Here is a 26,383-nt window from a genome sequence, read left to right on the forward strand (position 1 = left end):
TATTCTTTAGAAGCACCTAGCAGCAAATCCAACACTTCATTGTGATTCTCTGAACTCTCTTTTGCCATTAAAACATCATCAACAGATATTATCTACCTCTTCTTAAGATCCAAGAAGAATGCCATTAAAGCCTCTAATAAATGCAGCCGAACTAATATTCAAGCAAAGAATAGCTTGTGGAAATGGTATCAGCATGGATGCAACTTTATCTGTTAGCAACTGGCTTGTAGATCAGTTGTAGGTAAAACCTTAACACCATGAAATTCCTGCATTAACTCGTCTAGAGTTGGTGATCTATTGGTTTCTGGCATGAGCATTGTATTGGTTTGTCTAAAATTTAACCCTAGTCTAATGTCATCTCCTCATTTTGGCACAATTAAAAGTGCATTATTACACTACTGTTTTGAAAAAGTGGAACAGCAAGACCAAGAGATGTGATCACAATGAAATTTATTCCACCTATTAGAGACATGACACTACAAAAAAATAATAGCATTACAGACCTGTACATGCACTGTGACTGTGGAAATTCAGTATGGAGTAGTGCTACAACATGCTGCTTTCAGAGCCTCTACACGTTGTCCCATGGAATCAAAGAGCACCTGATTATGCTACTGAGGAATACTTTGCCACGGTATATGCAGGCACGTTCACAAAGTACCAACTGTGGTCACAGGAGGACCTGAATGAACAAGTTGCCAACATACCATATCCTAGACATATTGGACAGGCAACACGTCAGGTGAACATGCAGGCCCAGGAAGCAGTGCCTGTCGTTCTTTGAAGAAGGTTTGCACATTCCTCACCACACACACCCCAGTGTTGTCCTGCTGAAATATGGTATGAGGAATGGCCTGAGGAGGGCCAGGGCCTCAGGCTGTAAAACCTCCCTGATTTAGTGGTAGCTTTTTGGAGTGCCCTCGAGGCACAGGAGGTGAGATCACATCTTGTAAGCAGTGCCTCCCCAAACCATCACACTTGGCATTTGTGCTCTATACTGCTTAACAGTAAAGTCTGCTCAATTGCGATCACCAAGGCAGTGTCAAACACATATGCAGCCGTTACTGTAGAACAAGTTGAAGCGGGATTCATCCAAAAACATTACATTTGGCCACTCAGCACGCCACTGTCAGCTTTCATGTGCCCATTGCAGTCTGCTGCTTTTATGGCTTATGGTACACATGATGCCAGTCCAGCTCACAGAAGATGGCATCAAACCATTGATGCAGATGTGTTTACACCCGTTGCAGTGCTCCAAAATTGCGTCAACATAGTGGATTAAGCTGTTCTATCCATTATGGCCAAACAGACAAGATGGCGGTCGTCTTGTGCTGTGGTCGCATTGTGTTATCCAGTACCTGTCAGGACTGTGTATGAGCCTCTTTGCTCCACTGGTTCCACATAAACCTTACTATTGAAGCAGCATGCTCTGTACAAGCTGCAATGTAGCAGAACTGGCCCACCACCCAGAAATCAATTATTCAGCCCTGTGATGTCAGTGAGGCATAGTGACACTTGATTACAAGTTTCCACTTTGTATGATGGCTTCGTACCAACTGAATGTTGCATAGCACTGATCTCTCTGGTCATACAAAAGAGGGCACTGTAGGGCCCGAATTCATACTACCTCTCTACCATTTAAATCACTTATTATGGTTTTTCTGTTCTACACATCCTCTTATCATGGCATGTTGCAGACCTTTGCTTCTCAATGCTTAACTTTCTGCAATCAGCAGTATACAAGAGTCAACCAGTGACTCAGTCACCTGTAACTCTTAATGCTTTCTCTTTGTAAATTACTGATATCAAATATAGTTTAACAAACAGTCTCTTATGTTCCCTAACTTGAAATTGAAATGAAAATCCCTTATAGTTTCTGCATCCTTACAGAATACAGAAGAGTGATGGCATAAAACTTCATATAAACTTCTATTCACTACTTCATTGGTCTCCTCTGTTTATTCAACCTTGGTCACACTAAAGCCTTTGTCACAGCCTACTAATAGAATGGCACCAGATGTATTCTCTTTCACAACAGACCTCAACTTAAAATATACTCTTGGCTTCATTAAAAATTTAAGGCTATTACTTGCATTCCTTTCTCTAATATCATGTTTATTAAAGCACAATTTCAGTGTCAACCCATTATACTCAAACAACACTTCAACATGACTTAAGTCCAGTACTGCTTGATGTGTGGACAAGAAGTCCACACACAATACTGATCAACTACTAGGTTTCACAGAACCAAAAAAGTTTGCAAAAAACCTTTTGGCCTAACTTAACAGAAGTATCAGACTTGCTATTGTATTCCTCTGCTCATGATCAAATAAAATCTCCCTCATATACCGATAATTCATCATTTTCAACAGTTCATAGCCTGGTTCATTTGGTTGGCAGCAACCAGTGCAGCTACAGAATTCAACTGTCAATGAAGTGGTGGCATAGTCTCCGTCCAAATGTTATTTCTCAGCTCAGGTAATCTGAACTTCACAGTCACTGGATACCAATTGTTATCACTCCAGTGGCTGCCTGTATTACTACCTCCATTCCTTCATCACTGAGATGTCTACCGTATCAATTGTTCCTACTTTTCCTCTAATCATTATTCTTAGTCTCATACATACATTATTCCCAAACCTCAATTTGTTATTCCCATATCTTGCATACTGCAAATTATTTTCTGTACTACCATAATTACTTTTTTCATGATACATTGAATTTGTCCATTTGTCTTGATTGACACGACTACTCTGAAAATTTTGCTTCTTGATGTCATAGTCAGGTTGATGCAACAAACTCTACAAACTTTGCAAATCATCCTATACATGAGCAGCAAGACAAATCCAGCATGAATGTCGAAATAATTTCATAAGACAGGCATGAATCAACTCAGTAGGATTAAAAGGATTGTATAAAAACTGATTATATATGTCCAAAGAACTGTGCACGACTGCCAAACCAAAGAATTGCAAAAATCCATCATCAGGACACTATATTTGACTCCATTCTACACTTCCTCAGACCCATGTGCAGATAAAATTACTTGTCTAAGCTCTTCACATGATTCCTAACTTCTGCCTAATTTTTGGATTCGTAGTGCAGGTTTACTTTCTAAATAAAAACACATAAATTCAACTTTGTGACTATATGGCCAAATAGGTGGAAGCGAATAATTAAATTGTTCCAATCAAGCACTCAGCTGAATACTGTTGTGAGAATTTCTCGAAACTTTGTTACAGTTAAAAATTGAGTCTAGTTGAAACTAGATATTTTTGCAGTATGTACCTCTGCTGTAGTTTGTTCCTTTCACAATGACACCTAGAACTAGGTCCACCTACATTGAATATATTCATACCTTCATCAGGTATTTGACCTCTACTATTTTTTAGCTCTTCTCTAACACCTTTACCCATAACCTTTCAATTTTCCAGAGTTTCTCACTTAATTCTTCTATCAATTCCTTACTTCTGTTGATTTTCATTTACCCACCTTTGATTCTGAATAATGATTTTATTTCCTCCAAGTCACCCTTCCTGACTGTGATCATACTACTAGGACTCTGGTTTGAATTATTCACTAATTGAGTACCTGAATGGCCTAGTTTACCTACGTTTCCCCTACTTCTCCACTCTCCTTTCCAGCACTAAGCTTTAGTTCCTTAAAGTTCTTTGAATCCTAGCATCAATCTGGTAAGACATAAAGCTTGTTCTCTCATTTGAGGAACATCCTGTTGGCCTTGTATCAGCTCTGTTCTTTGTACAACTATAATTTTTTACTTACTCGCCTTTCTTACACCCTGAAAAAAATTTTTGTACATGCTTAGCCTGCCTATTGTTTTTGCAATTTTTCAATAATGCCAAGCTTCTTCTCAACACTAGAAATTCTACCATAAAATTACCTTTGGAACTCTTCCAATAGTATATTTGCTTGATGTCTTCCCTCAAGGACTAATGCACAGAGGAGACAAAAGTCATGGGATAGCGATACGTGCATATACACGTGGAAGTAATATCATATACACAGGTATAAAAGGTCAGTGCATTGTCAGAGTTGTCATTTGTTTTGAGAAGATTCATGCAAAAAGGTTTCAAACAAGATTATGGCTCCATGACAGAAATTAACATACTTTGAAAGTGGAATGGTAGTTGGAGCTAGACACATGGGACATTCAATTTCAGAAATTGTTAGGGAATTCATCATCCCAAGTTCCACAGTGTCAAGAGAGTGCTGAGTATACCAAATATCATGCATTACCTCTCAACATGGACAACACAGTGGGCGGTGGCCTCCATTTAACAGCAGAGAGCAGCAGAATTCATGTAGAATTGTCACCGCTAACAGACTAGTGACAATGCGTGAAGAAACTGCAGAGATCAAAGTGGAATGTTTGATGAATGTATCAGTTATCATAGTGCGGCAAATTTGGTGTTAATGGTCTACAACCACAGATGACCAATTTGAGTGCCTCTTCTAACAGTATTTTATTGCCTCCAGTGCCTCTCTTGGGCTAGTGACCATTTCGGTTGACCTCAGTTGACTGGAAAACTGTGGTCTAGTCAGATGTGTCTCAATTTCGGTTGGTGAGAGCTGATGGTAGGGTTCAAGATTGGAGCAGACACTACAAAGCCATGGACCCAAGATGTCAACAAAGCACTGTAAAAGTTACTGGTGGCTCCATAATGGTGTGGATTGCATTTACATGGTATGTACTGGGTCTTCAGTCCAACTGAACTGATCACTGACTGGAAATGTTTATGTTTGGCTACTTAGTGACTATCTGCAGCCATTCATGTTCCTGAATAATGGTACGATTTTTATGGATGACAATGTGCCATGTCACAGGGCCACAATTGTTTGCAACAGGTCTGAAGAACATTCTGGACAGTTGAAACCAATGATTTGGCAACCCAGCGAATTTTTATGGGACTTAATTGAGAGGTAAGTTCATGCACAAAATCCTGCACCAGCAACACTTTCGAAATTATGAATGGCTACAGAGACAGGATGGCTTAATATTTCTGCAGGGGACTTCCAACAACTTGTTGAGTTCATATCATGTCAAGTTGCTCCACTGCACTTGGCAAAAAGAGGTGTGACACAAAATTATGAGGCACCTCGTGGTTTATCAGCTCAGGTGTACTTTCGTCTGCGACTATTTAGCTGTCCTCAGGAAGCACCAATATTAACCCTTTATTTCTCAGTCATCTCTTTCCATGGCCTTAATTGTCACTACCAAATTTTCATTATAGCTCTTCACACTAGTTTCCATTTTTTGTGATACACCTCTGCCTTAAGTCCATCTTGAAATTTTTCATCAAGTCTCTACCACTACAATTCCTAATAGCTTCTATTACTTTTAATTCCCTATGACATTATTTCTTTTTTCCAAACTGATTGTCCTGACACTTCATTCTTCTGTTAGTTGTTTTATGATCCTATTCAAGCCTAATACTGATTCACATTTTGACTGATTGTAACATTTTTCTGTAGTTACACTAACAGTCTATTGTTCAGCATGTGGACAACGAACCATCAAGGCTTTGAATCACATTTACTGCTAATTCCCAATGGTTGAACTACATCAGAACTACCTAGAATATCACCTTTTTCTGAGCTACTGGTAGTCTGTCACTAGCATGACTGCTAGTTATAACACCCTCTAGCTGATCGCTAATTCCACTAATTAAATCAACTGAAAAATTCACTGAATCAGTAATCTGTGTAACCCTCCTCCCTCTATCTTCTTCAAAATGTTCCCTTCATCTCATTATGACCAACTATTGATTTTCACTTTCAACTGATAAAAAATTCCAACAAGAGATAAACCAGAAATTATTTCACAAATTCCAGCTTACAAAACAATTTACCAGTCAACAAATTATTTTGGGTATACCTGCAAAAATCAATATTCGCTACTGCATGCATGTATTAATACACCTGTAGATAGCCTGATGTAGCTCAACCAATAAATAAGTTCTGTATACCACACATTGTCATTTCCTGTCCTAATACATGGGATAAGGAAACTGCATCATAGATTCATTTACTCCAAAGGGTCTGACAATGCCACACAACAAGACAAGAGAAACGTGAGAGTTCAGCACACACAGGTCTGTCACTCTACAACTTGACTTACCATACATTTACATAAGTGTCCCTATTATACAACAGCAACTCCTAATAGACATCTCATTTAGGCAGGGATAAGTTAAAAATCCGGACTAACATTAACCACAAAACATTTGTTATTACTTCAGAAAGGCATGTGATGGGAACTTTAGTCTAAGTTAATGAAATTGCTAATTTCAAATAAACTTCTGATTTATTAGAATAATTACAATGAGAAGCCCTCACACAGTTTAATACAACGAAAACCATCTGCAGTACTTAATACAGTCACATTTTTCTTGATTCCTGAATGAGTAATATTAAAAGAGAGAAACAGAAATATTGCCAATGTCTTTGATGAATGAGATAATGACTTACTAGCTTCCGACCATGGGATGCAGACACAAGCAAAGTGCTATATATTGATCTGAGTCTAATCAACACTCTGCTGCATACTTCTTAGGAAACCTTAATAAGTCACAATGGCTCACTCTTCCAAGATATAATAGTGTAGTTGCCATCAACACAAATTCCAATTTTTTTTCTTTATTGTTATTTCATCCCCCTCCCCCCATATGTAAGTTGGAAGGAGGCATGTGATGTGCTGGCAAGAATCCAATCAACCTTACTTTGAGCCAGTATAAAGCAGTCATTAACTTAAACTTTAAAACAAAAAAGAAGGTGACATACTTATGACGAATTTAAAAATATTTTAAAAGGTGATGTTAATGGGAGAATGAACTCTTGAGAAACACTTTAAGAACACTACACACTTGGAAAACACTGAACATGACTGAAGAGACATTGACAATTAAAAATGGAGCACCATGCTCTTTCTCTAAAACTGGAAGAGGATTTGCTCTGGAATGGTAGTTTGTTGATGAAAAGAAAGATTGATATTGAAGGAGATAGGAGAGTAGTGGTGATGAGGACTGAGGACTGGTGACAGGTGGTGATGAGACAAAGGTGACAGAGAGGGCTAGCTGGTATTGGGATCTATAAATATGAAGGGAAATGAAGTTGGGGGGGGGGGGGGCAACAGGGAAGGAAAAAAGAAGGTGGTGTGGTGTGGGAGAGGATGAGGAGGGAGCCAGTGCAGGGGATTTATTCAGAGGTTGTAAGATGGGTGTATCCTGGGACAGAGTTTTTGGTCTGGGAGAGGAAGACAGTTGAAATTTCTTTGAGAGAGGACTTGTAGGGTGTGTTGTTGGGCAGTTGGTGCGATACATAGGTAGAGAGATGGCAGCACACAAGGATTGGAAAGCAGAACAAACACAATAGGATTGGTAGTGTTGGGCTTGCAGGTAGTGTAGGTTATTTGGAGGTGTTCAATGTGAGTGAGGAGAGGAGGGAATCTGACAAGTTGGTAAAGGACCCTAGTGGGGGAATGTAAGCAGATGTGGAAATCAAGATGGAAAGCATGGTGTTCGAGGAATTGGAGGGACTCATAACTGGAAAGCTTGGGCTAACAGTTGTTAGAGTTGTGAAGGGTCCATGTCGACCAAGAAGTTTTTGGAAGACTGCAGAAACCAGTTGGATACAGTGGTCACTATAATAACATGAACCACTAGATGACTTACCCAGTTTTGTGTAGAGAGGCCTGAAAATTGTGCCAATGAGTCACTGAAACTTGCAGCTAAATAAAATTATGGCTGTTGGTATCTACTTTCTTCAAGTCTTTGACCAGCTGCTGTACCATTCTATTTATACAAAATGTTATTACAGAAACATAATTATTATTGGTTACCAAGGTGATGGGATTATTGGGAAAGCTTCTCGGTTCAAAGAGTTATGCAAGCGGTTCAGGGATGCGTTCCTGGGAGATAGCTGGCAATAAGGACCAGCCAGGTAATGGTAACCTAACAGACCTCATTGGTAAGATGGACATTTCTTTTTTTAGCAATGCCAATTTAGGGTGTCAATAGAATATAGTGCTTATCCTGACAGTCTGGTGGTTTTTATTGGGACTGAGTTTTTAAATGGGACCCAGCAGACACTGTCACTTCTGCCAGTGTCCTAGAGCAGTTAACACAGTCTCTGTATTCATCACAGAAGGCCTTGCAAATGACTAATGCTAGCCACCATCAGTGCATGGCAAGATGTTGTGAACTACCAGCTAGATAATGAGCCATCATGCAATGCTGTTGCTCATCATTTCTCTGTCACTCGGCTCTACCTGACATGGGCTCCATTGATTAATTTTTGTTACTTTTATCTTTATTGATGCTTAATAACAAGATAATATGATACTGTACATTTCTGCATTCTTTCCTCCCAATTTCATTGCTTATAATACCCATGTTCTGGTGCTTTGTAAGTCTCGAATGTAGCGTACATGTCAATTAAAGAGTCAAATTTGGAATTTTCCTGCTCACCTACATGGCTACTATTAAGTTCATTTAATCAGAGTTAGAAGTTTCTACCTGGTGGGCTTGAGTCAGATGTTTGCAATGTCGCATGGCATGGCATCACCTTCATTTGGTTCTATTTATTAGCAGAAACAGCGGGCAGCCAAAGTGTTCCACCAGATATGCCCATCACATGCCAAATAGCTTTTAGTTACCTACAAGAAAGCAGTACTTCATACAAATAAAATTTAGGCTACTTTGAAAAGGTGCAGTGAACTTCTGCAGATAGAGTGAACTCCTGCAGACCTTGAGTCTAGCAAATATCTATATCAAGTCTGATGATGTTAATTTATTGATTTTTTTTTCCAGAACCTACAAATTACCCTTCTCCCTGGCATTCAGCAATACAATCAATGTAATATCACAAACAACTGCATCAATGCGAGTCAAACTGAAGTAACTCATGATGACATTAACATATCAACTAAAGTTAGCCATTCAAGAATACTTGTGTAGGAATCCTGCTTGTATGCACACCATAGTAAGACCTGAAACCAGAGAGCAAAATTCCCACTGTCGTATTACACCAAAACATTGTAATCTCTAAACAATAGTGTTATCAACCTTTAGGTAATGTAGCCCTCTTGTATGTCAGTAAACAACCTGTAGTTTCATTTGTATTTTATAAATCACCACAGATGTTTTAGCTGTTTAAGTATATTAACAAGTTTGAAGTTGACTTTCTTCGAAATAAACATACACTGGTTACCTACTCATAGTTTCACCATCCTTCAACCACCTTTCAAAGAGAAAGTTGTTCATAACAGCAGCACATGAACAATCAACCACCTTTGCCATTTACAAATTGTTCATTCCCAGTCACTGGACCTTAGCAACCTGTCCTCTGTCAAAATTGCTTATGCTACTGGATGTCTTCATTTGTGGCCCTCATTGCTGCTAGGATGATTCCCCATATGTTTCTGCTTTGCGTACATACTTTCCTTACTATGTTACTTGACCAAAACACCATCAGGTAGCTTTCATTCAGGAAATGGCAGTGAAAATGTGTCTGCTGAGCAGTGTATTTGCTTTATCACACTTATCATATCAAGTGAAAACTACTGATCACTATTAGTGCACATAAACAGTTGTGATGCTTACTTTATTACTTCTTTCTCTGTTACTACTTCTATTGCTTGTCATTAATGATACAAAGTCGTCATAACGAAGGATATGAAGACGTAGTATTTGACTTCCTCTACATCATGCAGACATTGTATGTATCTTCTAGTGAATTCTCTTTTGTGTCATTAGGAAGAATTAAATATTTTTCAATCTGAGAGCATTATGATACCAAAACATTACTTGTACTCCCAACAATCACCAGTGGAAAGTGAAGCATTGACAATGTAGTTAAACAAGTACTATGAATAGTAAACAACTGGACTTTTGAAAAGCAATATATTGTCTTTTGTTCAGCAATGTTTCATTAAGTACATGTACACCAACTAACAGATTAGTTCACTAACAATAACTTATTGTCCCCCATGTGGCCCAGATTTTGAGGAGTCAATAATGTAGCATGCCATTTGAGATTCATAAGTTTTTTATTATTGAAGCAATATCAGTAACAGCCAATCAGCTCCTTCCATCAGTCTAATGTATAAATCAGTTTATGGCAAGGTGCTGACAATTCAGTCACATCAAAGAAATGATAAGTAGAACACAGAAATTGAAACTCACAACATGTCATCATGAAGCTGTCCAGAAATACAAGATTATTGTGAAGATAGATAAGGAGCTTTATTTTTAGTAAGGAAAATATCTTAAAGTACTTTTCCATACTTTCAAGTTACATTGAATTCACCTGGTATACAACTACACAAATACATGACAATGTTTGGCATCTTTATTCCTGAATTTTATAATTTAAATGTGAATTTCCCACAACACTGTACACACACCACAATTACGTTCAGACAATTGATAACTGTAAAGCATGGCTTACAACAAAATTATGCAAGAAGCAAACTTCAGTTTCAAAAGAATAATTAATACCTGACACTATGTGTGTATTTTTAAATACATCGGTGTTATTAAAGTAGCAGCACCCACCCCATCTCTGAGCAATAAAGCAGGAGAATCAACTTTGAAATGTGACAAGGACGCTTCTAACTGATTTCTTCAAACACATTTTCCAAGAAATGCTAAGATCTTGTAATCACTATCTCCTGGATTAAACAGACATGGGCATACTTCAGTTCCCATCACTGACAAACCAAAGGGACACACAACACAATGAATAAATAAAAATATAAAAAGCTGGATACTGGATGGGCAGCATATTCTTACAAATAACTTATCTAAAAATATCAGCTACTCACAATACATAGGAGTTTCAAGGAAGTCAAGGAAGGAGGATGTTGGGTTCAATTTTCTTTTCTGTCCAATGAACAGAGAAAAAGAGTAGCGAGCTTTAAACATTCAGGTACTTTTACATCATATTCCCAGTACTGAAGTTACATCACTCCTACTTTCACTGTTTGTTGTAACCTCACTGCTTTACCAGACACTCATTAATTATTTTATTAGTCAGATGTATGTTGAAAGTTGGTCTCTCTGCATACTTAAGAAACAAACTCACTAATATTGGATACGGGCATACAGCCTTAGTCACATTAAACAGTCATTCTTCTTGGCAAAATGTGTTTTTCATTTTTCTTTCTTCAGTGTTAGAACATGTGACAAGTGACAAGTGTCTTCATAAAAAAGTTATTTCAATAAAAACATCAAATTCACTGACAATATTAAAGTAAAAATGTGGTGTTGCTAATATTAGTCTCATGCATTAGTTTATCAGTAGTACTAATATTGGACAATGGAAGTGGAACAGACTTTATATGTAACTTAGCTAAAAATATCAACTACTCAGAATACATAAGAGTTTAAAGAAGGATAAGAAACTGTTCCAAAAATTAACTCCCTGAACACAACCATACTACAAAGAAAGAGCAATATCTGACCAAGACAATTATAAAAATTAAAAGCAACTAGTTTTGGAGTAGACAAATAGAAATTTTAAAAATAGTAATGTGTCTGTTAACACGTTTTTTTATGTTACACACAGTGACTACAGATCACAGGGTAAAAATTTCAGTTTCTCTCTTTCAGGACCACATATGGTACAGTAGCTTGCTTCATATTATGACTGCATAAAGAATATTTGCTTTCCCAAAACACACAAATCTTATTTAAATTTTGTAATGTTGGAAGAAAATGCATGATCGAAAGAGAATTTTTAAGGAACAATTTTTTTCCAATTTTAATTTATTTATTTTTTCAAACTGATACTTAAGAGGAAGGTAGTAATGTTGTGAACAATTTTGCAGCAAAGTGACATTCACTATTTTAGCGTACAAAGAAATTATTCTGGAAAGTAAATGTTAGATTATAATTGTTTTTGGGGAAGATGTGTGTGTAATTTTTAAATGGAATGGAATCATTCTCAAAATATGGCATTGAAAAGAAATGACTTTGTAAAAATGTACATATTCATGATTTACATTTGCATTCTCACTATCTCCCATTAACAAATTAGAAACAAAGTTCAAATAAATAACTATTTCTACCACATAAGATGATTTTTATTTTTATTTTTTAACTCACTGACTAAGAACAAATTTCGTTTCACAATCTCTCCTAGTCTAACAATGTATCAAAGTTTCCATGTGCATTAATAAGATTAAATATTCCATCAGTACCAAAAAGAAAGTTTGTTGTTAACAAAAAGATTATAAGCAGTACTACACAATGGTATAACAATACCATACCATCACTTTCTGTGCAGACTAGCTACACAGAAGATTCCTTGTATAAATTAGAGCTACTCTCTACAAATGTTTATAGACTTGAAGAAAATAGGCCACTGCTATATTGCAGTGATACTCAGGAATGCCATAGGCATTTCATAGAATTTTAAAACAATCTATCTTCAAGTAAATTCATATTACTATCGTTCATAACCTGTGTTCGACTTGTGGTATAAATATGACAACTTTGAGTAATAAAATACTATATCACTTGTATCTGCAATAAATAAGCTAATAAAACTAATTAACCACATCTTACTATTTAATCTACCTAAAACACTTATCAAAATTAAATTTGTTCATAAAAGATATCTTAATCTCATTAAATGCAGGTAATGCACAATATAGTTATCCAATCATATCTCCCAGTGAGTCTACCATTGTTTTTCTCCCTACTGGCAAGATACTGGCTTGGTAGTACTCCCACATGTAGACATATCTTCACAATTGTCTGAACGTACACAATAATTACTGAATTCTGATTTGGACCCATTCCACACAGTATGAAACATGTAAACTAGTAACACTGGAAGGCTTCCCAAAAGGTACATCTTACCAGCACTGTGACCATCCTTATGTCACAACTGAGGCTACTTACATCAAATGTGAATAAACTTAACCAATGTATATTTAGTATTTTATATTGGACTTCCTGACAGTGAGACACACAAAAATATTTAGAGGGACTGTATTTATATACGGTAAAGTACAATACGTTAGCATTATCATAGTTCAGGTCAGGTAACAGATGCAACAATACAACATCAACACACTAAGTACTAAAGCCTATTCAGTTTTCAACATTCATTCAGAGGAGGGAAATGAATTCTTAGGAAGTTATTACAGACAGATTTGAACAACATTTAAAGGCCTGAATATTAGGCTACATACCTAAGCATAGTTGCCGTTCCAGTTTCTTCAAAAAATGTATCTAAATGAAGTGGTACCATTTCCTCAGTGAGAATACACAAATGGCTATATCCTAAATTCTAAAGAGTATTCAACTCCTCTTTTAAAAATTTAAGTACATACTGTCATTTATCATTAAGCGTAAGTCAATTTTAATAGGCTCCCATATAGCCACAATTAAGAACATATCACTAGCCTTCCTCATTTGCATTGAAACAAATGTAAACCAACTGCTGCATCCATAATGGGTGCTCCCTGTCATGTGAGCAGAATTCCAACTGACAAGTGCAGTAAAAGATACACTTGCATAGTTCTGCAGTTGAGTTCATTTCAGGTTAAATTTTGACGAGTAGAACTTCTAAAATAATTTCCTTGTAACAACCAACCTACACGGTTCTGAACGTTGCACGGTATACTAGGTGCAGAAATGTGAAGTACGTGGTTTTTAATGGTGAATACGGAAATCCTTGAAAACTTTGGCACAACATTACCAGTCGACAGAGCACGACCTGTCTCTCACACTGCGACTTCTGCAATTGAAGCTGCTCCTTCCTCATTTAATTTTGCGTCATCATCACAATATTCCAAGACTAGCCGGCCAACAGGTGCAGATGTAAATCAATTTTTTTTTGTGAATATGTTACACAGTACCTTATCACAGGATAACAATCAATACCCTGTTTGTCATAGTAAATCTCTCCTGCATCACTTTTGCCTATTCACGTTAAATATATTACACGTGAAGTGGTACTATGTGTTTTTGTGGTGACAAAGCAATACGAGTAATGTCAGTATCTGGTAGCAGTGGGCAGTAAGTAATAAACTTGGCTGGTATAGATTTACCACAATAAAAGAAAAATGAAGTATGTGGTATGAAAGGCACTAAAGGAGCAACTGTGTAAATAATTTTACTGTCGAGTTATTGGTGTTGAGCTGATCTGGACTACCTTGTCAAATTTGTTGCTGAAGTGATTACGCAAGTGGGGTGTCGGGTGGTACTATTGTCAACAGGTGCAAGTTTGTTTGGAGCTCATAGTCGTGCAAGTGAATCTCAAGAAATGTAAAGAAAAAGGTATATTAAGTGACCACTCACCAAAGTGGCTTAAAAGAGATAATGAACCAAGAAAGCAAAACAAGGAGTAAATGAAAAAGAATAGGTACAATTGACACATCCAAATTTTGTAGTGAATTTAAAATGAGCTAAGTTAATTTAATAGGATCGAAATTTGGTTTGAATAGGTAGTGGGGAAATCAATCAGAGCAGTAATGTAAAGAGAACGTTTAGTGATTTTTTTAAGTAACTACGTTCGGAATTTTACTTTTGCAGTAAAAGCAAATTTGTTCCTGAAGTTGTTACACAAGTACGGTGTCATGTGGTACTACTGTCAACAGATACAAGTTTGTTTGGAGCTTATACTAGTGCAACTGAATATCAAGAAACGTAAAGAAAAAAGGAGATTAAGTGACTATTCACCAAAGTGGCTTAAAAGAGATAATGAAGCAAGAAAGCAAAGCAAGGGGAAAATGAAAAAGAATACGTATAATTGATACACCCAAATTTTGTAGTGAATTTAAAATGAACTAAGTTAATTCAATAGGAGCAAAATTTTGGTTTGAATAGGTAGTGGGGGAATCAGAGCAATAATTTAAAGAGAATGTTTAGTGATTTTTTTATGTAACTAAGTTCGGAAGGAAATTAATGAGTAGTATAGTCATTATTGTTCTGAGAAATACAAAAAGTGTTCGTTTTTTAACATTTTACGAAATGAAACTGTCGATTTATCGAAGTACAGAAAGCAATACCTGGAAAGAAACTGTCGGTTTCAAGTCGCATTTAGTGAAAGCTCGGTGTATCACAATTTCCACAAGATACTTGGCTAAAATACTGTCGGCTGTGGCTACCAAACCAGAGATTGGATACGGTACGTCAGGCTAGGTACGGCCGGATTCGCAGTCGGAAACACTCAAACGACGACTGAGAAAAGGATATTCCGTCAGTGAACTCGGCAATTACTGTACTACGATTCGGTCGCCCGCTATTTCCGGCCGGTGGCCAGAAAAGTCAGTACGGAGAGGCGAGGCGAACGTTCTAGTAGGAGCACCCCCGAGAGAGAGACGAAGGCGACAGTCGACTGCGAAGGCACTTGTCGGGCAGCGGGGCGGCGGCGGCGGCGGCGGCACGGTCGTCAGGAGTGGTCTCCCCCGTCGGCGGCGTCGGTGGCGGGGGCGGCGCCGGCGTGGGCGCGCGACACGACGCGCCAGAGGCGGCGGATGGCGTCCAGCGACATGTTGGGCGCGCCGAAGAGGAACTGCGGCGGCGGCTCGCCGGCCAGCACGGCGGCCACCTGCGCCTCGGACAGCACCAGCGAGCCGAGCGGCGTGTGCGTGAGGTTGGCGCGCGCCGCCAGCGTGCCCGTCACGTGCACGTCGTCGATCCAGAAGTAGGGGCCGGCCTGCGCCTGCTCGTACAGCAGGAAGACGACGTCGGGCGAGTAGAGCACGGCCCAGCCGGCGCAGTACGCGGGGTACACGCGGCCCGGGTACTCGAGCGGCGACACGCGCCACTTGCTGCGCCACGAGCGCTTCACGTAGGCGTAGGGGAAGGGCGCGCACAGGATGAGCCGGCGCGCCCCCCACGGCGAGAGGGCGCGCGCCAGGAAGGACAGCAGCGCCGGCGCGTTCACGAACACGTCGTCGTCCGCCTTGAGCAGGTAGCGCGCGCCCGGGCAATGGTAGGCGGCCCACTTGAGCGCCATCACGTGCTTGTACGTCATGTTGCGGTACGAGTCGCGGAAGTTGCCCTGCACCAGGTCGCCGTGGCGGCGGTTCTCGGCGTCGAGGCGCGCCTGCCGCTCGCCGCCGCCCACGTCGCCCAGCAGGAAGAGCACGCGGAAGTCGGCGCCCGCGCGCGCCGCCGCGCCGCCCCACGTCGCCCGGATCGTCGCGCGCTTCTCCGCGTTGTCCGGCGCAGAGTGCACCAGCACCAGCAGCAGCGGCGCCCGCTCCGCCGCCGCCGCCCCGCCGCCGCCGCCCCCGCCGCCCCAGCCGCTGCCCCACGACGCCGAAGACGACGACTGCTGCTGCTGCGGTGTCGACGCATTCGCCGCTCCTGAGGACATTTGACAACACTGTTATAGTCACCACCCTAATTCAGAGACTTACAGCACACATTCAACACAGCACCGGACTGGAAGCATAGAATAATGTAAGAATGCAGTCTCGTGGTGATGAAACATTGAATAAAAAACTCTTTTTCAGCTGCGCCAAGTCATTAAAACTAGGCGAGTGTTTGGCCGAAAGCTCGTGTAACCGCAGAAGCAAACGGCTCTGAGCACTACGGGACTTAACATCTATGGTCATCAGTCCCCTAGAACTTAGAACTACTTAAACCTAACTAACCGAAGGACATCACACAACACCCAGCCATCACGAGGCAGAGAAAATCCCTGACCCCGCCGGGAATCGAACCCGGGAACCCGGGCGTGGGAAGCGAGAACGCTACCGCACGACCACGAGATGCGGGCGCAAAAGCAAACCTGACAGCTCTTCATTAGGGATAGAACAACGATCATCAAATGTATCAGAATCGATGCTCAGTATTTAATGCACAGGGTGAAAAGTATTTGAACCGACAAACTCTGGGAGGTTGTAGGGGACATCAAAACAAATATTTTTCTCTAATTTCATTTTTTCCTATGAGGATTATTTAAACCGGTGGAGGCTGTATTACGCTCTTCAGTTGTTAGAGGCCGTATTACGATCTTTAGTTGGTACAGGTTACGCTCTTCCGTTGTAGCCAACTGCTGTCCACCAGTGTAGTAGTGCATTGTCTCTGTTTACTAATGGAGCGACACACCTGCAGTGAGTACACTGATGCGGTTGGTGGGTACTGCGTAGCGCACAGCAACGGACGAGCCGCACAGCGGATTGATCTACAAATGCGGTTCTTCGTTAATGTGTGAGTCGGTGTTGTTGGGGACTGTTTAATTGGGCAGTATCTGATACGTAGGCCATTAAATGGCAGGCAATACTACAATTTTCTCGCCAGAGCATTTCCAGACTTGCTGGAAGACGTCCCGCTCCCTACAAGACGAAGCATGTGGCTCCAACATGACGGGGCGCCAGCACATTTCAATCGTCGTGTTTGTCGATTCCTGGACCGAGGGTTCCCAGAAACGTGGATTAGCAGAGGTGGTCCTGTACCGTGACCTGCTCGATCCCCAGATATGTCCCCTCTGGACTTTTATTGTGTGGGGAGACATGCGCGACCTTGTTTACACAACTCCTGTCGCATCAGAAGAGGATCTGGTAGCCCAGATAGTAGCAGCAGCAGCAGGAACAATTCAAGATACTCCTGGGGTTTTTGCCTGTATCAGACAGAACATGATCCGACGGTGTAAACTTTGTTTACATGTCAATGGAGGCATTTTTGAAAATCTACTGTGATTCAAATTGGGTTGTGTTAATGTGTTGTCTCTTGGTCGTAAAAAAATGGAAAAGTGTTTGTTGGTTTAATAAGTTTGCCGCCAGAGAATTCTTCCTCTACCGGTTTAAATACTCCTCATAGGAAAAAACGACATTAGGGAAAAATATTTGTTTTGATGTCCCCTACAACCTCCCAGAGTTTGTCAGTTTAAATACTTTTCACCCTGTATATATCAAAGTACGCTGTGGGGGTATACATGAAAAAAAAAAACTTCAGGGTTTCTCCTCAAAATGACATATGTATGATACCTGTACAATGTTTGGTTCTTGAGCAATAAATAATTGAAAGTGCTCCCGGACTTTATGTACACCCTCTACACTATGTGATCAAAAGTATCCTGACACCTGGCTGAAAATGACGTACATGATCGTGGCGCTCTCCATCGGTAACGCTCGAATTCAATATGGTGTTGACCCACCCTTAGCCTTGATGACAGCTTCCACTCTCGCAGGCATACGTTCAATCAGGTGCTGCAACGTTTCTTGGGGAATGGCAGCCCATTCTTCACGGAGTGCTGCATTGAGGAGAGGTATCGATGTCGGTCGCTGAGGCTTGGCATGAAGTCGGCGTTCCAAAACATCTCAATGGCGTTCTATAGGATTCAGGTCACGCCTCTGCGCAGCCCAGTCCTTTACAGGGATGTTACTGTTGTGTAACTACTCCGCCACAGCCCGTGCAATATAAACACGTGCTCGATCGATGGACTGTCAACGACAAATCTATTACATCAATACTCTGCAAGCCACCCGGCAGCGTGCGGTGGTAAGTACCTGTTACCTGTTCCAGTCGCGAATACAGGGGGGGGGGGGGGGGCAGGTGGGAGCGGGGGCGAGTGATTGCATTACCTCTAATTTCTCAAATTTTCTCACTGTGGCCATTTCGCGACACGTGCGTGAGAGGAAGCAATACGTTCTCCGACTCTTCCTGGAACGTACTTTCTGGAAATTTCCATTGTAAACCTATGTGTGCACAGCGCCTCTCTTGTAGCGTCTGCCACTGGAGATTTTTTTTTTTAGCGTCTCTGTGACATGCCAGCGACGACTTAACGGTCCCACGACGAAACGAGCCTCTCTTCCTTTTGAATCTACAGAAATTTCAATCACTCACTTGAGACAAATTAGTGTCCTACCACCACAATATCAGTGATCTACAATTACAGTCAACTGATACAACCGCGTGGAACAATTTGCTAGGATATGAAATGGAATCACCACACAGGCTGAATTGCAGGTAAGGCAGACTTCGCTTCCGTGGCATATTACTGGAAAAACTCTGTCAGCCTACAGAGGGGACTGTTGACTAACCACTTGGGCCCCTCATCTTTGACTATCGTTCAACTGCGTGTGCCCCGTACGATATAGGACAAACGGGGTACATTGGACGTATACAAAGACCGGCCGCACAAGTGTTCACAGGTTTTTTTTGACTCATGCAAATGCTGAAGATTTGATATGACGTACTGCTGAAGATGGATGCAAATCATCCCGCGAGGCCGAGTTACAAAATTTCAAGAACGAGTATTACGTCAATAGTCTACGGATGTTCTCGAGCACACCACGTATTGCTCCCGCGATGCCGTGAACACTAAATTAGAATTATTAGAGCGCAGACGGGGGTATTAACTCAGTCACTCTCCCTATAGGAACGAAAAGGAGCGATAGCTTGTGCTGCCATGCTAAATACACCATGCCACGCACTTCACAGCGGTTGGCCGAGTGTGGGTGTAGATGCAGATTTTACTCTAAGCGTGTTGCAGTCAGAAATATTATTAGCATTAAGTTATACGTTCGAACAGATGGAAGTTCGAGGGTGCTAAATCTGGTGGAGATATTTTTCTCGTGCAGTTCGTAAGGTTACCATGCCGATCGTGGTGCCAAAGGGCTTTTCGAAGTCAGCGCACGTGCGTTTTCAAAGTCACAGAACAGGAGTGAAATAAACGAATATTAAATAGTGTTATAACTAAAAGCGAGATACACACCAACAGAAAGTAAGGAGTGGAAATGCGCTAAACTTAACATATTAAGAATTCATGTCCACTATAATTATCCGGGTTGTTATGCCGTGGTCGGTTGATGAATTCTGTGTCGATTCCCAACGTTTCGTCTCCGACTGCGGGAGACATCTTCAAGGGGGTCCGTAGCTCAATGGAAGGTTCAACACACCCACTGGTTCGCTACTGACTGCCGCTAAATTCCGTGTCCGCGCGCTCCCACGCCGCGGTGTGACGTCACGTGTTTTGAAAACGTCAGTGCAATTGGCCGCTGTCCGTCGCCGTCGATCGCCGTTGCCATCACCCAGTAGTGGGCGGGTGGTACACATCTTCTTTAACACCGGCATCCATATGCCGTTTAATTTCACACCCTCCTCCTTACGGTTGAAATTATTAGGGTGTTTAGCGATTTCGATTGCCTCCCTGTAGAGCCTTTCGTAATATCCGCTTGTGGCCGCTAGTACTTGCGTCTCCTCGAAACGAATATTGTGGTTCCCTGGCTGGAAAGCATGCTCCGCAACAGCTGATCGTTCCGTTTCTCCTCTTCTGCAATTTCCCTTATGCTCTTCCAAACGTTTAGAAACCGTTCTTTTAGTGGTACCCACATAAACATCACCACAGCTGCATGGGATCCTATACACTCCAGCTTTTTCCAGTGGTTCGCGAGCGTCCTTGGCAGGCTTAAGGTATTCCTGTATCTTCCTGGTGGGCTTGTAAATTACGGTAATATTCCGCTTCGTCAAGATTCTCCCTATTCTTTCCGTTACATTTTTAACAAACGGCAGGAAAACCTTAGATTTTGCAGTAGCCTGTACGTCAGTATGATTTCTGCGTGGGAGCCTCAACGCACGTTTTATTTCGGCGGACGAATATCCGTTCTTCATTAGTGCATTGTGGAGATGTTCCATCTCAGCGTCGAGCAACTCAGGTTCACAAATATTTCTAGCTCTGTCCGCTAACGTCTTGATAACACCCCGCTTCTGTTGTGGGTGGTGGTTCGAAACCCGGTGCAAATAACGGTCCATGTGCGTGGGTTTGCGGTATAGTGAGTGGCCCAAACTACCATTTTCGTTTCTAAAAACAAGCACATCAAGGAAATGTAACTTGCCGTCTACCTCCTCCTCCATTGTAAACTGAATTCTCGAGTTTATACTGTTCAGATGGTCGTGGAACCGGCTTAGTTCCTCCCTACCATGTCTCCACAGCACAATCGTGTCATCCACGAATCGAAACCATACATTTGGTTTTTTGCTGGCAGTACCTAAGGCCTGTTCTTCGAATTTCTCCATAAAGAAGTTTGCAATTACGGGACTTAGGGGGCTTCCCATAGCCACGCCATCCGTTTGCTCATAAAACTGTTCATTCCACTTGAAGTACGTGGTCGTCAAACAACACTTAAACAGTTCTGAAATATCGGCAGGAAAAATTCGATCCAGCTGTTCCAATACATCATTAAGTGGAACCATGGTAAACAGCGATACTACATCGAAGCTGACCAATATGCCATTCAATCTGCTGATGAAATGTGTCGAATTCTTTATATAAGATTCCGAATGGCCCACATGTGGTTTTAGCAGCGTAGTCAAAAACTTGGCTAACGAGTAGGTGGGCGAACCAATGGCACTTAGTATCGGTCTTAACGGCACATTTTTTTATGAATTTTGGGCAATCCATAAAGCCTCGGTGGTAGCGCAACCGAATTGCAGAGACCTTTCTGTACACTCTCTGCAATGGAAGACTTTGGGAATCGACACAGAATTCATCAACCGACCACGGCACAACAGCCCGGATAATTATAATGGACATGATATTTCCGGCCGTGAAAGTCTACATTTTAATATTAAGAATTCTAGCACAGGTAACGTACGAAGAAATCAAGAAGGCCGCCCGGGGTGGCCGTGAGGTTCTAGGTGCTACAATCTAGAACCGCGCGACCGCTGCGGTCGCAGGTTCGAATCCTGCCTCGGGCATGGATGTATGTGATGTCCTTAGGTTGGATAGGTTTAAGTAGTTCTAAGTTATAGGGGACTGATGACCTCAGAAGTTAAGTCCCATAGTGCTCAGAGCCATTTTTTGAAATCACGAAGGAAGTTGTAACGGCTTCAAATAACTGAAGTGTTTAACAATAACAGTCGTGCATGCACGATGTGAAATGTTAATTTTCCTAAACGATAATTTTAATGGGGAATATTCCCGAGCGGAGGGAACTGTAAAGACGAATGACTAGGGGGAGTGTAATATTGCTGCCTAATAATTACTGATTATAATTTGAGTACTTCTAAGTAATTACTAAATACGGAATGTTTGACAATTTTAATTTCAGTACACGTAGGTTCGGAAACCAGTGGTTTCCCCGATATGAGGTATTACGACTGACAAGGGGAAGGCATGAGACACTGTCAACCGATTCGGTTCACTAACATGGAAGTGGCGTGGCTCCCGGCTTCGCCTTCAACGCCGCCAACCCGCAACGCACCCACACGTAGCGGGTTATCGTCAACTCGACCCCTGCGTTCAGGCTGGTTTCCGCGGTATCTGGCTCAGCCCCCAGAGGGCCTCCCGGTATCCAGCCAGAGGGCGCAGAAGATAACAAGAGGACTCACTCCAGTCGTACACCTGCTGCATCCGCTGCAACTTCGACAGCGAATACGAAAATTGTAACCTTCAGCCGCGCGGGTATTTCTGCCTGTGCGGAGCCCGTTTACTGGCAGTTCCGTCTCCGCTAGTCAGCGACTGGTGTACCATTACAGTTTGAACACAGCCTCGGATCGGACGTCAACTTCGACACCCGGACGGCTGCGCTCTCGCGACCTGTGGCTCCGAGGCTTTGTGTTCTGCGTCGTGGAAAAGTAGCGTGCTGCTGGTAGCACGGAGCTTTGAATACGTACTTTGTTTTGGAGATAAGACTTTTCATTGGACAAGGGAACGTAATCTACGCTGTCAAGGATCTATTTTTGTTTCTTTTGTGACGACTTTTCCTTCCCATTACTAGGAAGAATTTCTGGAGAACGTTTATTTTCTTTTGTTGTAGCGCATGAAACACAGCAGACTGTGTGTTCGAAGTTTACTTGTTAAAATAAAGAAAGTTTACTGGCATCTACTTGTGATATTGTGGCAGTATTCTGAGCGAGGGATACTGCAGAACTACTAAGACATTTGTGCTCAAAACAATACTCCCCCCCCCCCCCCCCCACCTCCACACATTTTTGAGAAAAATCACCCATAAGGTTCATGACTCAAATTTGATAGAATCGCAGAATCGGTAGATAAGTGAAAAACCGAGCAATTTCGTCATCATGTACAGTGTCCGCAAGCGCCTATTTACCATGAAGCGAGGAAAAACTTTCTCGACTGCCGCTAATGTACCCATACGTAACGAAACCGCTGGTAGCGCAGCGGTCAAGGCATCTGCTGCGAAATAGAGAACCGGCGTTCGATTCCTAGATGAATTCTGTGTGTTTTTTCCATTTGTATTTTCTCTGCACCCAAGTTGGTTAATAAGGCAAGTACATCGATTAGAAATAAAAACCCGATATGCAAGCAAATCTCTCGAAAAACGAACCCTTGTCGCGGTTGGTGGTATACACAAAATAATGCATTCGTACACGCAGAATCGTATTCCGTCACAGAGTCTGGAAAATTGTTGCCTGAAGTTTTCCTGTGCTTATAAGAAATTAGTCATTAATTTGATCTTCGCGGTTTAGAAGAGATCAATCATTTAACTGACATGTTAAGCATATTCATTTCACTTGCTGCAAATCTGGGAAACTGACAAATTCAATTCACAAAAAACTATCGTAAGATATTAAAACCATACGTTGCCGGGAACTAGTTTTTGTCTGATATTGGATCTTGGTGTGGACGAATACCGTCATGTATGGCAGCACATCTATAGAGGACAAGGGTGGGGCAACTTCCACGGTGAAAGTAACACCGTCAAACTGCACACCTGTGCGCCCAACCTGTGACGTTTATTTTTATCGCGAAGTTAAAGTCTTTAACTCACAGGCTTCAAAATTGCAATCTGCAACCGGAAACCCTGCGAGAATTGCACAATCACGCGGATGCAATAACGAATCACAGCACAATTCATGATCTCCTTTCACGACCGATTTTTCAGGCAATGTTATCGTATTCAGGATATGCATCAAAATTAATTTCCGAAAAAAAAAATATTTTAAAACGTTTGTTTCCCGTCGAATCTTCGGAAGGAACGATGCAGCTGCGCCAAGACTGCATTCAATGGACGTTTCATGGTGCCAGGAGCGTATTTCATTCGGATGTTTACATGACAAATACTGTCAACTGGTTCAAAAATGGTTCAAATGGCTCTGAGCACTATGGGACTTAACATCTTAGGTCATCAGTCGCCTAGAACTTAGAACTACTTAAATTTAACTAACCTAAGGACATCACATACATCCATGCCCGAGGCAGGATTCGAACCTGCGACCGTAGCAGTCTCGCGGTTCCGGACTGAAGCGCTTAGAACCCCACGGCCACTGTCAGCTGGGATAACATTAACCCTCCGAGTGTAGCACAGGAAAAAATAAAGATTCGGTACCACACAGCTTTTAAATACGTCATTGAATATACATGTATCTTGTCTTAAGCGGTAGATAACAGCACTAGCTAGGTTACTTGTGCACCGTTTCTGTAGTTCACGAATTTGCCACTGTAGCAGCACTTATGTGACACGTATTTTACTCGAGGCACAATAGTGAAATTCCAACTTTCATCTGTTCATCTGTTACAGAAGTCATTTAAATGTTGGTGAAGAGTTTTTGTCATTGCTTCATTTGTTAAGATGGAAGTGTAAAGAAAAAAAATTCAATTTCTTCAATATGGGTCGCCGCGAAAGTCGAAAGTGCGTCCGAGCCTCGGTATGGTGAAAGTTATGGAGGTTCTCGTGTACCACTGTGATGGTATTATCCTAACGCATTACGTTCTTCCACGGCAGACCGTCAATGCACAGTATTACTGTTCGTTTTTGGAGCATCACCTGCGACCATCTTTGCTAAAGAAGCGGCGACACTTTCTCCGCAACCGAACAATCACTTTGCACGACAATAGGCGGGCGCATACAGCGCAATCTGTGGCTGCTCTGTTCGGTCGATGGGACTGGGAAGTAGTGTACCATCCACCATACTCCCCGGACTTAAGTCCTTGTGACTTTGATTTGATACCGAAGATGAAGGAACCACTTCGTGGCATTCGCTCCAGAACTGTTCCAGAGATTCGACAGGCAGTACACCGCTCCATTCGCACCATCAACAGAACAGGCTCTGCTAACGGCAGGCTGTTCCAGCACGTGGGCTCCGCTGTGAGCCGCGGAGCGCTCCCTGCTCCAGGGAGCCGTGTCGCTCGCTGTGACCAGTCAAGTGGGCCGGCACGCCGGCACGTGGCACGGCTGGCTGAGGCAGGCGGCAAGGCAAGGGTTTTGATGTGCCAGCTGCGTCTTACAAGATCGACAACCTCACACTCTTAGCTGCTAAGACGTGGTGACGTGCTACACCAGGAAATAAGATGTTCAGGAAATAAATAAGAAACAACTGTTTCACAGGAAATTGCATACTACATTTATTGGTCCTCTGTAGCTTGACATTTTCTTTTCATTACATGATCGGAAATATCAGGCGTCAAACTGTTCGCAGCGTTAATGCGGAGAATGGCCTTCATTGTTGCATCCTGAAGAAACGATCGTTCCTTACTTTTACTCTTTTCATTGCTGAGAAAAGCTGCTCACAACAATACGTAGATCTAAATATGCACATGATCTGAGTGGCATTGTTGTGAAGCTTGGGAAATGTTTTTTGCTGTAATGTACGATACCATCGTGACAAATCCGACTTGTAGTACCTCTCTTTCAACAAATTTGAATTTTACAAATCAGTAGTCTCCAATTGAAGTGACGATGACAAGTCATTGGGGGAAACTGAAAAAGGAGTGCTGAACACCTTAAGTTCCATTTCCAAATTAGTGAGGCCTCGGAATCGTGTTTCAAACTACGTGATGAGCTGCTTTAAGTTTGCTTGGTAATCGCCCAAAGTAGTACCTTCAGGTAGTTTTAAAGAAGCAGGACGATTGAACATCTGCCACTCAAATAAACGTAACTTTTCCATGAACGCTTTGATCTGGTCGTGCATGTCAACGATTAGCTGCTCTTTGCCCTGCAATGACAAATTTAAATTATTCAGATACATAGTTATGTCAGCTAGGAACGCCAGGTCTGATATCCATTTTATATCTTTCAGAGAACGCATTTCTTCCCTTTTCATTTCGAGAAAAATGGATATTTCCTCACGAATGACAAAGAAAACATCAAGAACTTTTCCCCGACTCAGCCGACGAACTGTACTGTGGTGAGGTATATCCCCATACTCCGCTTCCATATCTTTCAGGAATCCTTTGAACTGGCGATGATCCATACCGTGACACCGCACAAAATCCACACACTTCACGACATCTTTCATTACTCTACTTAGTCATAGCTGTCATTGAACACGGATTATTGCGTCAGTTGCGGCTGCATGCGGCCAGGGGGCAGTGAGTTCGCTTCCCCCCCCCCCCCCCCCCCCCCCCCCTCCGCGGCGGGCACCGAGCTGCCGCAGTGAGCGCTCCGGCTCCCTGGAGCTCGGTTGGAACAGCCTGGCTAACGGTATACTACGCC

General features: G+C 41.9%; 1 protein-coding gene across 1 annotated transcript in view; it reads right to left on the bottom strand.

Annotated features, from left to right (window-relative positions):
* LOC124613817 (beta-1,3-galactosyltransferase 4) overlaps nt 1–26,383 on the bottom strand; it is a 718,801-nt gene that overhangs the window by 117,767 nt on the left and 574,651 nt on the right. The window contains exon 3 of the mRNA XM_047142539.1: nt 15,485–16,239. Coding sequence (XP_046998495.1) covers nt 15,485–16,239 — 755 coding nt within the window. The remainder of the gene's footprint in view (nt 1–15,484; nt 16,240–26,383) is intronic.

Source organism: Schistocerca americana, chromosome 4, assembly GCF_021461395.2.
Source record: "Schistocerca americana isolate TAMUIC-IGC-003095 chromosome 4, iqSchAmer2.1, whole genome shotgun sequence".
Classification (NCBI taxonomy): Eukaryota; Metazoa; Arthropoda; class Insecta; order Orthoptera; family Acrididae; genus Schistocerca; species Schistocerca americana.